This window comes from Melitaea cinxia, chromosome 5 (assembly GCF_905220565.1).
Source record: "Melitaea cinxia chromosome 5, ilMelCinx1.1, whole genome shotgun sequence".
NCBI lineage: Eukaryota > Metazoa > Arthropoda > Insecta > Lepidoptera > Nymphalidae > Melitaea > Melitaea cinxia.
The window spans coordinates 10,079,900-10,094,309 of NC_059398.1; the positions used below are offsets into that span (position 1 = coordinate 10,079,900).

Below are 14,410 nucleotides of genomic sequence, written 5' to 3' on the forward strand. Positions count from 1 at the left end.
GTGTTACTTAAAAGTTTAAATACTCAGGATGTTACTACAGGTAAGGCTGTGTTTGTTACGTACTTGTTAAAATTAATTTTAGAGAAAGAAATAAAAGAAGTTATTTCGTATAGACATAATAAATAAAATAAAAACATTGTAAGTTAATTTTTTAAAACATCATATTTTATTTAAACCGTAATGATATGATATTAAAGCTTATTTTTAGCTTATTTTCGATTGGTTGGAATATTTCAAAATAAGGTGTTAAGTAGCAATAATAGTAGTAGTAGTAGTAGTAATAGTAGTAGTAGAATGATATTTCCACAACAAGCGCACGTAGACTAGTCGTATCTCTATCACCAAATGATTGAGCTAGACTTGAAACTAGCTGCCCGGACAGACTTTGTTTTGTCAAAAGTTAATAGTATAAAAAAAACATTTTTTTTTAGTATTTAATCCTTCCGTGGACCTTAAGGAACATACAAAAATATAAAATAGCCGAATTGCTCGATCCATTCTCGAGTTATGCACTTAGCAACATTCATTTTTATTAAATATAGAATATAGATAAATTATGCTAATCACTATATTATATTAACAATATTTAAATTTACAACTGTTTCTTAAACTCAAAATATATAAATGCATAAATATACGACGTATTCTTACGCGTAAAGTACGTAAAACCTCAACCTCGACAACAATACTGGTACTTTTTAACACGAATATATAATTAAACGACCGCAAAAGTTATCTCACGTCTTTATAGCCTTTATCGTTATGTTACTGTAAGTTACAAATTAATATATTAGATTTATATATTAATATATTAGGTTTTTGTATCTTAAAGGACTATGAAAGGCTAGTTTTTTTTTTTTTTTTGTAAAATGTTGTGTGGTTCTAGTTGAAGCTGTTTTGGGACATAGTGCAGAGCTACCGTGCAATGTAACTTCCGAGAAAGAAGATGACAAACTTAATATTTTAGCGTGGTACCGGAACGGCTCTACGACGGCTTTTTACAGGTGATTACAATACTCTATGTATTATGGAATATAATATAGGTATATATATTTCCACAGTTCACGCATGATATGATTACCTTGTTGTAATATAAATTCTTTGGTACTTAAATGACAGGCTAGTTTATCTAGCGTTTACTAGGCCGTTGGCGCAGTTTGTAGTGACCCTGCTTTCTGCTCCGAGGGTTGTGGGTTCGATTCCCACCCCGAGTATGGGTGTAATATAAATATTTATTTATTTATATATGTATTATTTGTATGTTTATCGAAAAAAAAAATGTAGCTATACCGGTCGGCTGTTACCTATAACACAAGTATTAAGTTGCTTACTTTAGGAACAGACGACCGTGTGTGTATTGTGTGGATTATTTGAATACTTATGAGTTATTAGAAAAATTAGGGAACATTTTATTTTCCTAGGATTTGTTTTTATCTTAAAAGGGGACGGTTTTCAGTACAGCTGAAGTTTTTTTTTGTTTATATGATAAGGGTTATTTGCTAATAGATAGTAACCGATATTAAATAATTGGGTTTGCTCGCGAACGAAAAAAAACCGACTTCAATTACATCGACGAGTAATACAACGTGGATCGACGAAAAAATAGTCAAGTAACTACGCGTTTTCAAAGATTGCTCAAAAAGTAGTTATCAGATCTCAATAAAATTTATATGTGACCACATGACAAACATCAGCTTTCGATTAAATTAAAAATTATTAAAATCGGCACCCAGTAAAAAGTTATTGCGGATTTTCAAGAGTTTCCCTCGATTTCTCTGGGATCCCATCATCAGATCCTGGTTTCCTTATCATGGTACTAAACTAGGGATATCTCCTTTCCAACAAAAAAAGAATTATCAAAATCAGTACATCCAGTAGAAAGTTATGCGGTATAATACAACGTAGGTCGACGAAAAAAGCGTCAAGTAAAAACGCATTATTAGATATAGCTCGAAAAGTAGTTGTTAAATCTCAAATAAATTTAAATGGGACCAATTAACACACACCACGTTTCGATCAAAAAAAATTTGTCGAAATCGGTCCACACGGTCAAAAGTTCTGATGTAACATACATAAAAAAAAATACAGTCGAATTGAGAACCTCCTCCTTTTTTGGAAGTCGGTTAAAAGGTTTGTTTCACTGCATAGGAATCAATACATATGATATAATTGTAGGTAACCGGCCGGTTGTCTGTACATAGGAGACTGTCTGTCTTTCTGAATGTTTCTTCCTACATCACGTAAAATCTGCTGCATAATAATAATTATGTTTGCTAACAAACAAAAAAAACCGACTTAACCCTTAACCGGAATCGTGGGTCCATTTTGACCCAACAACGACAAAAAAATCCTTTAATTTCAAAACGCGAATATCGACACTTTTGCGCGCCAACGTAATGTCATTACGTCGCTTGTTGCGACGGGTGCCGGATGCGTGGCGCTTTGAATTTACTGGAAGTGTAAGTACGAGCCGTCGTTGGGTCCAATCGGACCCACGATTCCAGGTACGTTTTTTTTTTCAAATGTGTATATATATATATATTAAATTATTTTGACACAATTCTGAAATAATGGCGCGTAGTCTTAGCGAAAACGATATCCAGGAGTTATTGTTGGATGAAAATGATACAGAACCAGAACCTTTGAGTGATTTCGAACCTTGTGACGAAGAAAACATAAGTGACAATGAAAATTCGGAACATGAAGCCACTTTTCAATCAAGTGACTATTCATCTGACGATAATGTCGAAGATGAAAGTAAAGGAGAAGGTAATGCACTGTCATCTAAAACTTACTATAGAGGCAAAAATAGGTTTAAGTGGTCTAAGACATCGCCTAGTAGCTCCAGAATCAGAAGTCACAACACTATTACTGACCTACCTGGGATCGTTGGTCCAGCTCGTGATAAACAACAACGAACAACAAGGAAGAAGAGCAGTTTATTCTTCATTTTCAATGGATCTGAAGAATAGAATTGATAATTTCCTGGGGCCAGCTGTTGGTGTTACTGCAAAATGATACACAACAAGAAACTTCCACTCGAAGTGGGTCACGAAAGAGAGGAAGATGCTATTTATGTGGTCCAAAGATTGAAAATAAACAATCGCAAAAGTGTGGTAGATGCTGCAAATTTATATGTAAGCTTCACGTACGAAAAAAATTTTGTATAGCAAGTGCCTTTCATAGAATAAGTAAAAGACTGATAACAATTTTACGGTTTTAGAATAGGTTGTCATTTTTTTTATTTTCAGTTGATCTCACAAAGAATTTATATTTTTGTTAACTTGAAGATACGTAGAACTCTAAACTATTGTAAAATTTTAAAGCTTTTTTGTTTTTATTATTTTTTGATATGGCCAAAAAAGAAGACCAGATAAAAATGACCAAATGTAGAAACTAAAATTAAAAGTGAAAAAAATATATAATTTCATGATGTAAATGAATAAAAGTTCATTTATATATTACATAACAATTGTTTTAATGTATTTATAACCCATCTAAGTGATAATTTCTTCTGTATTAAATAATAGCTTGATTTTAATTAAAGGGTCCATTTGGACCCAAGATTCCAGTAATGTAGAACAATTTAGCGATTCCGGTTAAGGGTTAAATCACATCGATAAGTAATACAACGTAAGTAGACGAAAAAAATTATTAAACGCACTAGTCACTACGGTTTTCGAAGTTTCCTCTCGATTTCTCTGGGATGCCGTCATCAAATCCTGGTTTCCTTGTTATGGTACCACACTTGGGATATCTCCTTTCCAACAAAAAAGAGAATCAAAAAATTGTCGAAATCGGTTTATAAATGACAAAGTTATCCGCGAACACATTAAAAAAATATATAGGTAAATATACGGCCGAATTGAGAAACTTCCTCCTTTTTTGAAGTTGGTTAAAATGGTTATTATAGTAGATTTTGATTTAGATCTCCAGGAATATACATGTGAAAATCGTATTTAAATTGGTAAATTTGTGTGATACGAATACGGACAAAGGTAACAGACAGACCATACAATTCGATCTGCCTAAATATGTGTCACTCGCATCGGATTTTAATTTCAAGCAAGGTTTTTGAGTTTGTGGCAAAATAATTGACAATACGAACATTTTTTTTTGTATAATATGGTAAGATTTGTTGGTTTGGTATAATAATAAGTATTAAGCGTTATATGCAGGTATACATATTAAAAGCATTACAAACCATATTATCCACGAGAAGTTTTTGATTCGCCATCCTATAAATCAACAGTATGGTGCCTAGTTTTTAAATCAAAGGACCAATTTTCATATAGTGTAGATATATTTTGATCGTCTTAAGTTTATTCTTTTAAATTAAAAAAACACAAGTGCCACTGTGTGGTTAAGCAATTTTGGTAGACTTCAATCTCACGAGTAGGGAATTGTCATTCTTTCGTTGGCGCTGTTTAGTGACTTCCAATAGTACCAAAATAACAAATCATGTGGTCAATGTCACAAAAGATGGATAATTGAGTTTGGCAACCGAGTACGGAAAAATTATTTTCTTTGAAATGAATTTGATCGTAGTAGGACAGGAGTAGGTGACATAGCGATCCAAAATATAGATCATAACGGATCCAGTTGTTATAATTATCTTAGGTTTAGGTGGTTTATATCAGATTGCTATACACATGAATCAACTAAAAATTGTAATAAAAACTTTTATGTACCTTACGCGTTTCGAAACTACCACATGAGATTATGTGGTAGATCTATTAGCAATATAGTATTTCAGATAGTATTTCAGATAATTATATATCTAGGTAAATTTATCTTGTTAACGCCTTCTCTTCTTTCTATCTAATTATAAGGACAATATTAATACAATTGCTTAATCGTAGTACGCTGAACATCATTTAGCTAACCAACGTAACTAATTGAAAAATGATTTGTGACCTTAAACGTATGGCGGACCCTACCTACAAATCTACTGACATTCTGATTATTATGATCAGTAAATGGCTGAAATGTTTACATTGGCATTTTTAGCGAGCTGCGAGACAATAAAATTATCGGTAAAAATACAATCATTGAAAAAAATAATTTGAAAAGCAAAAATAATGTGAAAGTGTTCTGTTTTTGGTTTTATTTTTAAGTAGGAAGTTTGTAATACATTACAGTTATTCAACTATTTTCTCAATATTGTTATTTCTTGCACTGTGTCCCCCGCTATATGACACTCTCTCTCATGACCATTGGTTGACTGGAAGAGATCCCTTCTAGGGATAAGTCCACCTTTGCCATCAACTATATATGTAATTTTCTGTATATTCTGTTGTTAAGTGCAATAAAGTATATAATAGGAATTAATCAGCATTTAACATTTGATACGTAGGTTTTACTTAATACAATTGTTATACATAAAATAGAATCAGACATACTTGCATACTTGTACCAGCAGTCGAGATCTACGTGGCGATGGGAGTGTGATGTCTTCAGGCGGACGGTACCGGCTGGTGTCGTCTGCAAGCGAGGGTCTGGACAAGTTGCAAATACTCAGCGTGCGTGCCTCCGACGCAGGACTGTACCACTGCCACGCGGACTTCACCGGTAGCCCCACACTCAAGACGTATTCGCAATTAAACGTTATTGGTAAGTTTTGCTCTGCTACAAATATGCATTTATTTGTTGTAAATAAAATATATACTTATAAATCACTTATGTACAGAGACGTAGATAAAAGAAAAACAAATTCTTGGAAGAGTTATTCTAATGCGTATGTCTCACATTAATTACCCTATACTTCAAGTTAATTAATAGGCAGTTTGTGGTTTATAGCAATATAACTTTGATATATTTTTAAGCTTAAAAATTAAAAGCTACGAAAAGCCAAATTGCAAATGTTTACCTTTAATATAGAAATAGCGCGCTCGCGGTCTCTATTAATTGGTCCGCGGGCTAATGAGGAAGCTGACAGCGCCGGAACAATTCACTCCATTTACGAACAATTATCTATTGTAAATATTACGTCATTAACTTTTATTTTAAGCCTTTCATTTTGTATTACTGATCCTGAGTCTGTTTTAATTAAATATATATAAATTTATAAATACTAGTGGACCTAGAAATACAGGTGTAGAGAGAAATATCACAGCAATTATTGATAGAACATATACAATAAAATTACAAAAATAAGTTTCCTCGTAGTCATAAATCTGCCTAAAATTCTAGCCTGTCATTTAAAGTTCAAATAATAATAAAAAACTTACCATAGGTTTCAAAGTGCAACAGACCTAGCAATATTTTTAATAAAAAAATCTATAATAAATTTACTTACTGTGAGGCCTTAAATAGTAAAATTACAAAGCAAGAAAAAAAAAGTAAAAAGTGTATCCTCCGTTAGGTACTTTGGAAAATTGCGATTGCTTTTGTGGAAAAATGCTTAGTAGGTAATCCGAATTCGAAATAAATAGGTATGTATATCTATACTCGGGAAAAGAACGCGTCCATTCAGCGAAGTTATGCTGACAACATTTTTTTTGTAATGTTTCTTAGTGGTGTACAATAAAGAGTATTTATTATTAATATTAATCATCTCGTTTCCAGCTAAATATGTATGATTGCTCCAGATTAACATTGTTCGACAAGTAGGTACTGTCAACGCTAACAAACAAACTTGCAAACTATCCTAAATGTAAAGCTTATCTTAAGTAGGTACTTATAAATCACTCAGTATTTGGTATTTTTTAAATGATATTATACTTACGTATATTTAAAAATGTATTCGGAAATTCAACTTAAAAAAAGAAACTGACGACAAGATCGTTATTGTTGGAAATTCATAAAGGAGAAATAGTTATTTTGATGACTACAACAATCGTAAAGTTCAAATTTGTCTAATTAAGTAATTATATATTTTGATTTTATACAGAACCGCCTCAAAGACTGTGGGTCATTCATGAGAATGGGACGCGCGTCACCACAGCTAGTGCTGGATCTAACACGAGCAGAAATATTGGCCCCTACTATATTGGCGACACAGTTCATCTTTTTTGTGTCGTATTTGGAGGTATTAATAACATAAAATTTACCGTAATCGTTTGATAATGCATTATTTTCCAAATGTGTGAAAATATAAAATGTGAACGTCTCTTTCTATTAATTTTTTATTTTATTTGGATTGAATAAGGTAAACCACAACCATCTCTCTCTTGGTGGACGGAACAACGTTTGCTCAAAAACGCTTCCACGCCGCTTTCTGAACAGCGTGTACGCATCGACTTAATGTACGGTCCGTTACGAAGAGAAGACCACGGTCGAGTGCTCACTTGCTTCACTAGTAATAACGAAAAGACGCCGCCGCTTTCCATCGACGTCACTATTGACATGTACTGTAAGTAATTAATTAATCAATTTCGTACTAGCTGCTCCTTCCCTTTACATACAACATACAACAACATGCAAACATAGCAATTAAGCATAAGGTCCGCCTGATAGTATAAAGCATTTACCCGCGTAGTCTGTGGACGCCTTCACCGCCAGAAGCATTGCAACCGTGTTACTAACTTTTACCCCAACTTTATCCAGGAGCTACGAAAATACAATATTTTATTAGAGTACCATAATTGAACTTTGGTCTTCTGTAAGGTTGAGATCATTCCTCAGTCGGTCTGATCTAAGTTTTGAGTAAAACATTTCCTTCTATGTCCTACCTCAATACTCTTTACTTACCCTTACCTAAATTCCTTTTCTATAAAATTTTTAGAAACGTAAGTATTAATACAAGTAATTACAAATGCTTTAATAGTTTTAGTTTGAATTGATCCTACCTAAACTTTGGCGATTTGTGATAACCATCCAACTGCTGGCTTTGATATACACAGGCCGAAGACAGGCAGCAGCGTCTTCGGTGCGACAAAGCCAGCCCTACGGTCACCAACCCGCCTGCCCAGCGTGGTGACTATGGGCAAAACACACGAGATCACGCCATTTTTGGCGCGAACTTTTGGAGGCCTATGTCCAGCAGTGGACTGTATTAGGCTGAAGTGTGTATAAAATTGACGCCGCGTTGACGCAACGGTCACAACTATGGATTGTGCCTGTTGCGCTGGCGGTTGCGGGTTCGATCCCCGCACATGACAAACATTTGTATTGGCCATTCAGGTGTTTGCCGTGGTCTGGGTATTTGTGCAGTCCTTGTGGGTCTCCCCACCGTGCCTCGGAGAGCACGTTAAGTCGTCGGTCCCGGTTGTTATCATTTACACCTGATAGCGATCGTTACTCATAGTAGGGAATATATCCGCCAATCCGCATTGGAGCAGCGTGGTGGATTAAGCTCTGATCCTTCTCCTACATGGGGAAAGAGGCCTATGCCCAGTAGTGGGATGTTACAGGCTGAAGCGTAAGCGTGTATAAAATTTGTATTAATCGTATTATAATTAGGTCGTATATATAGTATCGTATTATATTACCTATGAATTGCCGTTTCGTCGTACTGGCTATTTCAAAAAAAAAAAAAAAAAAAAAAAAAAAAAAAAAAAAAAAAAAAAAAAAAAAAAAAAAAAAAAAAAAAAAAAAAAAAACGCGAAGAACTCAAATTTCAAATTATTTTTATAAATTATTATTCAGAATTCTATATTTATTTTATAAATATAGAATTCTTTTTTTAAAGTAGTCATTTGTTTAATGATTAGCGTTCTGTTTACATCACATTTTTACGTTTTTCGTCATCATGGATATGTTAAAAATTCAAGTGATTATGTATGAGTTTCGTCGTTATAGCAAAGCGGCAGAAGCGGCACGCAACATCAACGACGTTTACGGTGTGAATACTACTAACGATCATACCACCCGTTATTGGTTTGCTCGCTTTCGTTCCGTAAATTCTGACCTAAAAAATGGACCACGTGATCGGCCAAAAATGTTGGTCGACAATGACGAATTAAAGGCGATTGTGGAGGCTGGTGATTCTCAAACTAGAGCTGAATTAGCAGCAGCTTTCGAAGTTAGCACTAAAACAATATTGGTCCATTTGCGTCAAATTGGCAAGGTAAAGAAGCTCGACAAATGGGTGCCTCACGGATTGAATGAACGCCAGCGCGAAATACGCGTCGAGACGTGCCTTGCACTGCTCAATAGACACACAAACTAAGGCATATTGAATCACATTGTTACTTGGGACGCAAAATGGATTCTATTCGACAAACGCAAGCGCTCAGCTAGATCCTGGTTCAGTACCTAAACAACGCCCTAAACGAAAAATGACCCCTAAGAAAGTGATGGTAACTGTTTGATGGTCTAGCGCCGGTGTAATTCATAATAGCTTCTTACCAAACGGCATGAACATTACTGCAGATGTGTACGGTGAAGAACTAAACACAATAATTGGGAAGCTCGGACGTCCCCCACCATCTTTGGTCAATCGCTCGGCTCCACTACTCCTGCACGACAACGCGCAACCTCATAATTCACAGCAGATAGTCTCCCAGTTACAATAGCTGAGGTTGGAAGTCCTCCGTCATCCACCGTACTCACCAAATCTTGCCCCTACAGACTTCCACTTTTTCCAAAAAATTCAATACCCGAGAGGCAGTACAAAATGCCTTTGAAGAGTTTGTTGCCTCCCGTCCAGCAGACTTTTTAAGGAAGGCATCAATAGTTACCACTACGTTGGCAAAAATTCATTGATTCCATATGGGTAATTTGAATAATAAAAATAAAAAATATAGAAAAAAAAGTGCATTAACTTATTTCATCAAAAACGGCAATTTCATAGGTATAGACCTATTCGTTTGGGTTGTACGATCAATATACGTTACGTTTAACCCTCGCAGTACCCCCGCAGCTGGTGTCGGTGCGCGCGGTGGGCGAGGGCGCGGCGGCGGCGGGGCGCGTGCACGCGGGCTCCGACCTCGTGCTACAGTGCCGCGTGCTGGGCGCGCGCCCGCTGCCCGCGCTCGAGTGGCGCCTGGGCGACTCTGGACTCGCCAACTTGGAGCAAAATATCACGGTACTAAGTCTGAATTGCCAAATCGACGAAATGAGTGAATAGCACCGCTAAAGTTTATTTTACAAATTCTTCGTGAGGAATCCCACATATTTCGGAAAAATTTCTTAATCTTGCTTTTTGTTAACTTGCAGAATAATAACGTGGTTGATTAAGTAGCAATCCTAACCGACAAGGCCATTTAGACCTATGAAATATTATTATTCTATGTTTTTTTTTGTCTTTGGTTTTTTTTATATATTTTTTATTTTATTTTCTTCTTAATGAATACTTCTTGCACTGTTTGCCTCGCTATATGAAACACTTACTCATGACCATGGGTTGACTGGAAGAAATCTCTTTCAGAGATTAGTCCACCTTTGCCATAAACCTTACTATTATTTTATGTTTTATCATATAATAAATATCATATAACATACACACACGGTCGTCTGTTCCTATGGTAAGCAACTTAATGCTTGTGTTACAGGTAACAGTCGACTAAAACTATCTACACTAATGTTGTAACATTCTACTTATGTTTCCAATACTTGACTTATAATTACTACTGTTATAGCACAGACAACAAAATACTCAATTTAAGCAATTTCACATGATGGTATAATATCCACATCGATATCGTAAAATCTCATTATAACATCGCGCGCATGCGCGCAGCTGCGCTCTCATTGATTAGATTTTAATGGCGGCAAAATCACTGTGACAATACACGTACGCGTGAATTTAATTTAATAAATTAAAAGTTAAAAATGGATAGCGACGATGATATTTGTACGCCTCCGGATATTCTAGAATTGGCAACAAAATTAACTCACAATCTTTTGCCAGAAAAATCTAGAAAATTATATGAAAATTAACATTAACTTTCAGAATTGTACCATCCAAAATTTGAACAATTATTATAAATAAACTATTGTCAGCTTTTACTCTTGTTGTTTGATTAATTGCATTAGTGAAGATAAAGTAGTGTATGCAACTGCATATAACACGAGTATTAAAAGCCTCCGGATATTCTAGAATTGGCAACAAAATTAACTCACAATCTTTTGCCAGAAAAATCTAGAAAATTATATGAAAATTAACATTAACTTTCAGAATTGTACCATCCAAAATTTGAACAATTATTATAAATAAACTATTGTCAGCTTTTACTCTTGTTGTTTGATTAATTGCATTAGTGAAGATAAAGTAGTGTATGCAACTGCATATAACACGAGTATTAAAACACTCGTTACTATTATGAAACTCGCTGCGCTCGTTTCATAAACTCACACTCGTGTTTTAATACCCTTCATCATATGACAGTTGCATAAACTACTATTATATCTATTTTTTGAGTGCAATAATGTATATAATAATATATATATATATATATATATATATATACTAGCTGACCTGGCGAACTTCGTATTACCTTATTTTTTTTTGAAATATAATAATAACATAATATATCAAAATAAAATATAGCCTATCTTTTAAGTTGGATCAAACTGCACACGGTGTGCAAATTTGACTAAAATCGGTTAAGTAGTTTAGGAGTCCATTGAGGACAAACATTGTGACACGAGATTTATATATATTAAGATATATAAGAAAAAAAAAAAAAACAATAAATATAAGCTTAAATTGGAATTACTTTTGTTTGTCCTAATCATTAGAAGATCATGCGATCGTACTATATAATACTTGATACATGGAATTCAACAGTTTTATCAGTGATATATAAATTATCTACTATATGTACTGAATAAGTATTAAATTTTCAAATACTTAAATGTCGAAGATCGAGTCGTCGCAGCGGCTGGTGGTGAGCGAGGTGCACCTGAGCGTGACGCACGAGCACGACGAGGCGCTAGTAACGTGCTGTGCACCGGCGAACAGCCGCGAAGCCGAGCGACAAGTGTGCGCACCCGCGCTGCCTCTCACCGTGCTCTGTGAGTGAGCTTTTTTATACAACTAGGTCGGCAAACAAGCGTACGGCTTACCTGATAGCCTATACACGCCTGTAACACCAGAAGCATCGCTAGCGACGTGCCGCCCCTACCCCCAACCCCCTCCAAGAGCTCTGGTCACCTTACTGACCACAGGAACACAACACTGCTTGAAAACAGTATTATATCGCTGTGATCTTCTGTAAGGTCAAGGTACTTCTCCAACCAGGCTGCCCCAGATTTGGAGCAGGATATTTCCTGATCTGTTCTACCCCAGTAAAAAGCTTTAGGCTATACGCATGAAGGAACTTTACTAAACAGGGGCGAGAGTGAGCAGAGTCAATCCATATAAAATTTGACAATTGCTTATTTATCTATAAGGTTATCCTAGTCTAGATAAAAATTTGTGTTGCCAGGTACTTGAAGCGGGCGTCCGATACGGACACCTTCCCACTTGCTTCTTTCTCATACAGTACCGCTATTAGGCTTTAGACCACCTTAGTGAATTGTTTGATCACTTGTTGATTGACAAACAAAGATCTACAAATTCAAATAGAACTATGACTTTTACAAAGAAAAAATCTCTTCTACTTTATAATATAGGTGGACATGTTTAGTACGAGCTGAGTATGAGCTTTGTTAGTTAAGTTTCAATAAATTATTATTACTACGACATTTGGACATTAGTAAACCAAAAACTGACGAACGAAACGGATGAAAAAATTGAAAATGTTTAATGGTTACAGACGCTCCTGTATTAGAAATTGTTGTCGACGAAGAATTAAACAACGACACTATATCAGTAGTAAAAGGATCGAGTTTATCTATGAACTGCAGTTGTCAGGCGAATCCGTCCGTGCATCAGCTGACTTGGTATCATGAGGTATTCTTCATTAAGTTATTTTTTGACTTACGTAACAGTAACCCCACAAAAAAAAGTTACATAGACGTATAACTTTATTACATACGATACTTGTTGGTATCTACTATTACAATATAGTTGTTCAATTTCTATATTATTATGTAAAATATTAGAAATTATAATGTAATTTTGTGACATTGTTAGGAGGAGACGATTGAACCCAAAAACGCAGACGGCACGGAAATTTCTATCCAGCCGACGCTAACTCTATCGGAGGTGAGCGAGAGCGACGCTGGGGTTTACTTGTGCGCCGCCGTCAACGATGAGGGCTTCGCCTACAGCAAACCAATCGTCGTCGACGTCACGTGTAAGTGAAATGGAGGTGGGGGGCTGCTAGATTAGATTTAGCGATTGTAAAATAACATCATTATGCTGCTCTGGATAGGTCGTATTCGTATTTTTATCATTTTAATACTTTGATAAAAGAATCCGATGGTCGATACACAAACGAAGTTTAAATAATGCGTCTATTTTTTTCTTTAAAGTCCGCTCCTGGTTTTATTAACTTGCTTTGAAATAATAAAAAAAAATGTCTATCAGCACAGCATCGATATAAAATAAATCGCTTTTCAACCGACTTCAAAAAAGGAGGACGTTACTCAATTCGACCGTATATATATTTTATGTATGTTCGGGGATAACTTCGTTGTTTATAAACCGATTTTGATAACTTTTTTTTTGTTGGAAAGGAGATATCCTAAGTGTGGTACCATGATAAGGAAATCAGGATCTGATGATGGGATCCCAGAGAAATCGAGGGAAACCCACGAAAATCCGCATAACTTATTAGTGGGTGCACCGATTTTGATGATTTTTAATATTAATCGAAAGCCGATGTTTATCATGTAGTCACATTTAAATTTCATCGAAATCTGATTACAACTTTTGGAGTAATCTTTGATAATGCGTATTTACTAATTATTTTTCCGTCTACCTACGTTGTATTATTACTTGTCGATGTAATTGAAGTCGGTTTTTTTTTCGTTTGCCAGCAAACACAATTATAAAATAATAACTCTTATAACTATAACTGTTTCGGTTTATAGATCCACCATATTGTGAAGATGAGAGTGTAGTGGAATATGGCGTTGGAGACGAAGAATGTCTCAACTTGACTTGTAAAATTAAAGCTAACCCGGTGCCTACAACCTATTACTGGTTGCTAGTCAGCGAAGTAGAAGGCACGAAGTTGAGAAGTAACCAATCTGTTACATTAGAAACTCAAGACTCTACTTTGGTATATAGAAGACCAAATGGAACTACTAGTAGGTTTATATTTATTTAAGTAAATATATTTTTTATAACTGCTATTTGTGAGTTCGATAGGCCAAATTATATTTGGAATGATTAATGTTCATATTTTTGACAGCTCTTGTGTATTGTTGGGGCCTGAATGGAGTAATATCTAATGAGTTGCAACATAACAGATGTACATTTATGGTCACGGATGAAACCTCTCCTCGACCACCGTCCGATTGCGTCGCTTCTAAGAATCTCTTGAGTGAAATAACAGTTACATGTAAACATGGTCACGACGGCGGTCTGCAACAGGTATATAACATACCACTCTTTATGAATATGATCATGACT

General features: G+C 35.3%; 1 protein-coding gene across 1 annotated transcript in view; it reads left to right on the plus strand.

Moving 5' to 3' along the window:
- The window catches only part of LOC123653823, a gene marked incomplete at its 5' end in the record, with an annotated part of 17,874 nt that continues 3,464 nt past the window's right edge, over positions 1-14,410 (plus strand). The window contains 11 exons of the mRNA XM_045589804.1: positions 1-40; positions 887-1,004; positions 5,423-5,613; positions 6,893-7,030; positions 7,151-7,354; positions 9,795-9,970; positions 11,751-11,901; positions 12,645-12,781; positions 12,968-13,127; positions 13,867-14,085; positions 14,190-14,371. Coding sequence (XP_045445760.1) covers positions 1-40; positions 887-1,004; positions 5,423-5,613; positions 6,893-7,030; positions 7,151-7,354; positions 9,795-9,970; positions 11,751-11,901; positions 12,645-12,781; positions 12,968-13,127; positions 13,867-14,085; positions 14,190-14,371 — 1,716 coding nt within the window. The remainder of the gene's footprint in view (positions 41-886; positions 1,005-5,422; positions 5,614-6,892; positions 7,031-7,150; positions 7,355-9,794; positions 9,971-11,750; positions 11,902-12,644; positions 12,782-12,967; positions 13,128-13,866; positions 14,086-14,189; positions 14,372-14,410) is intronic.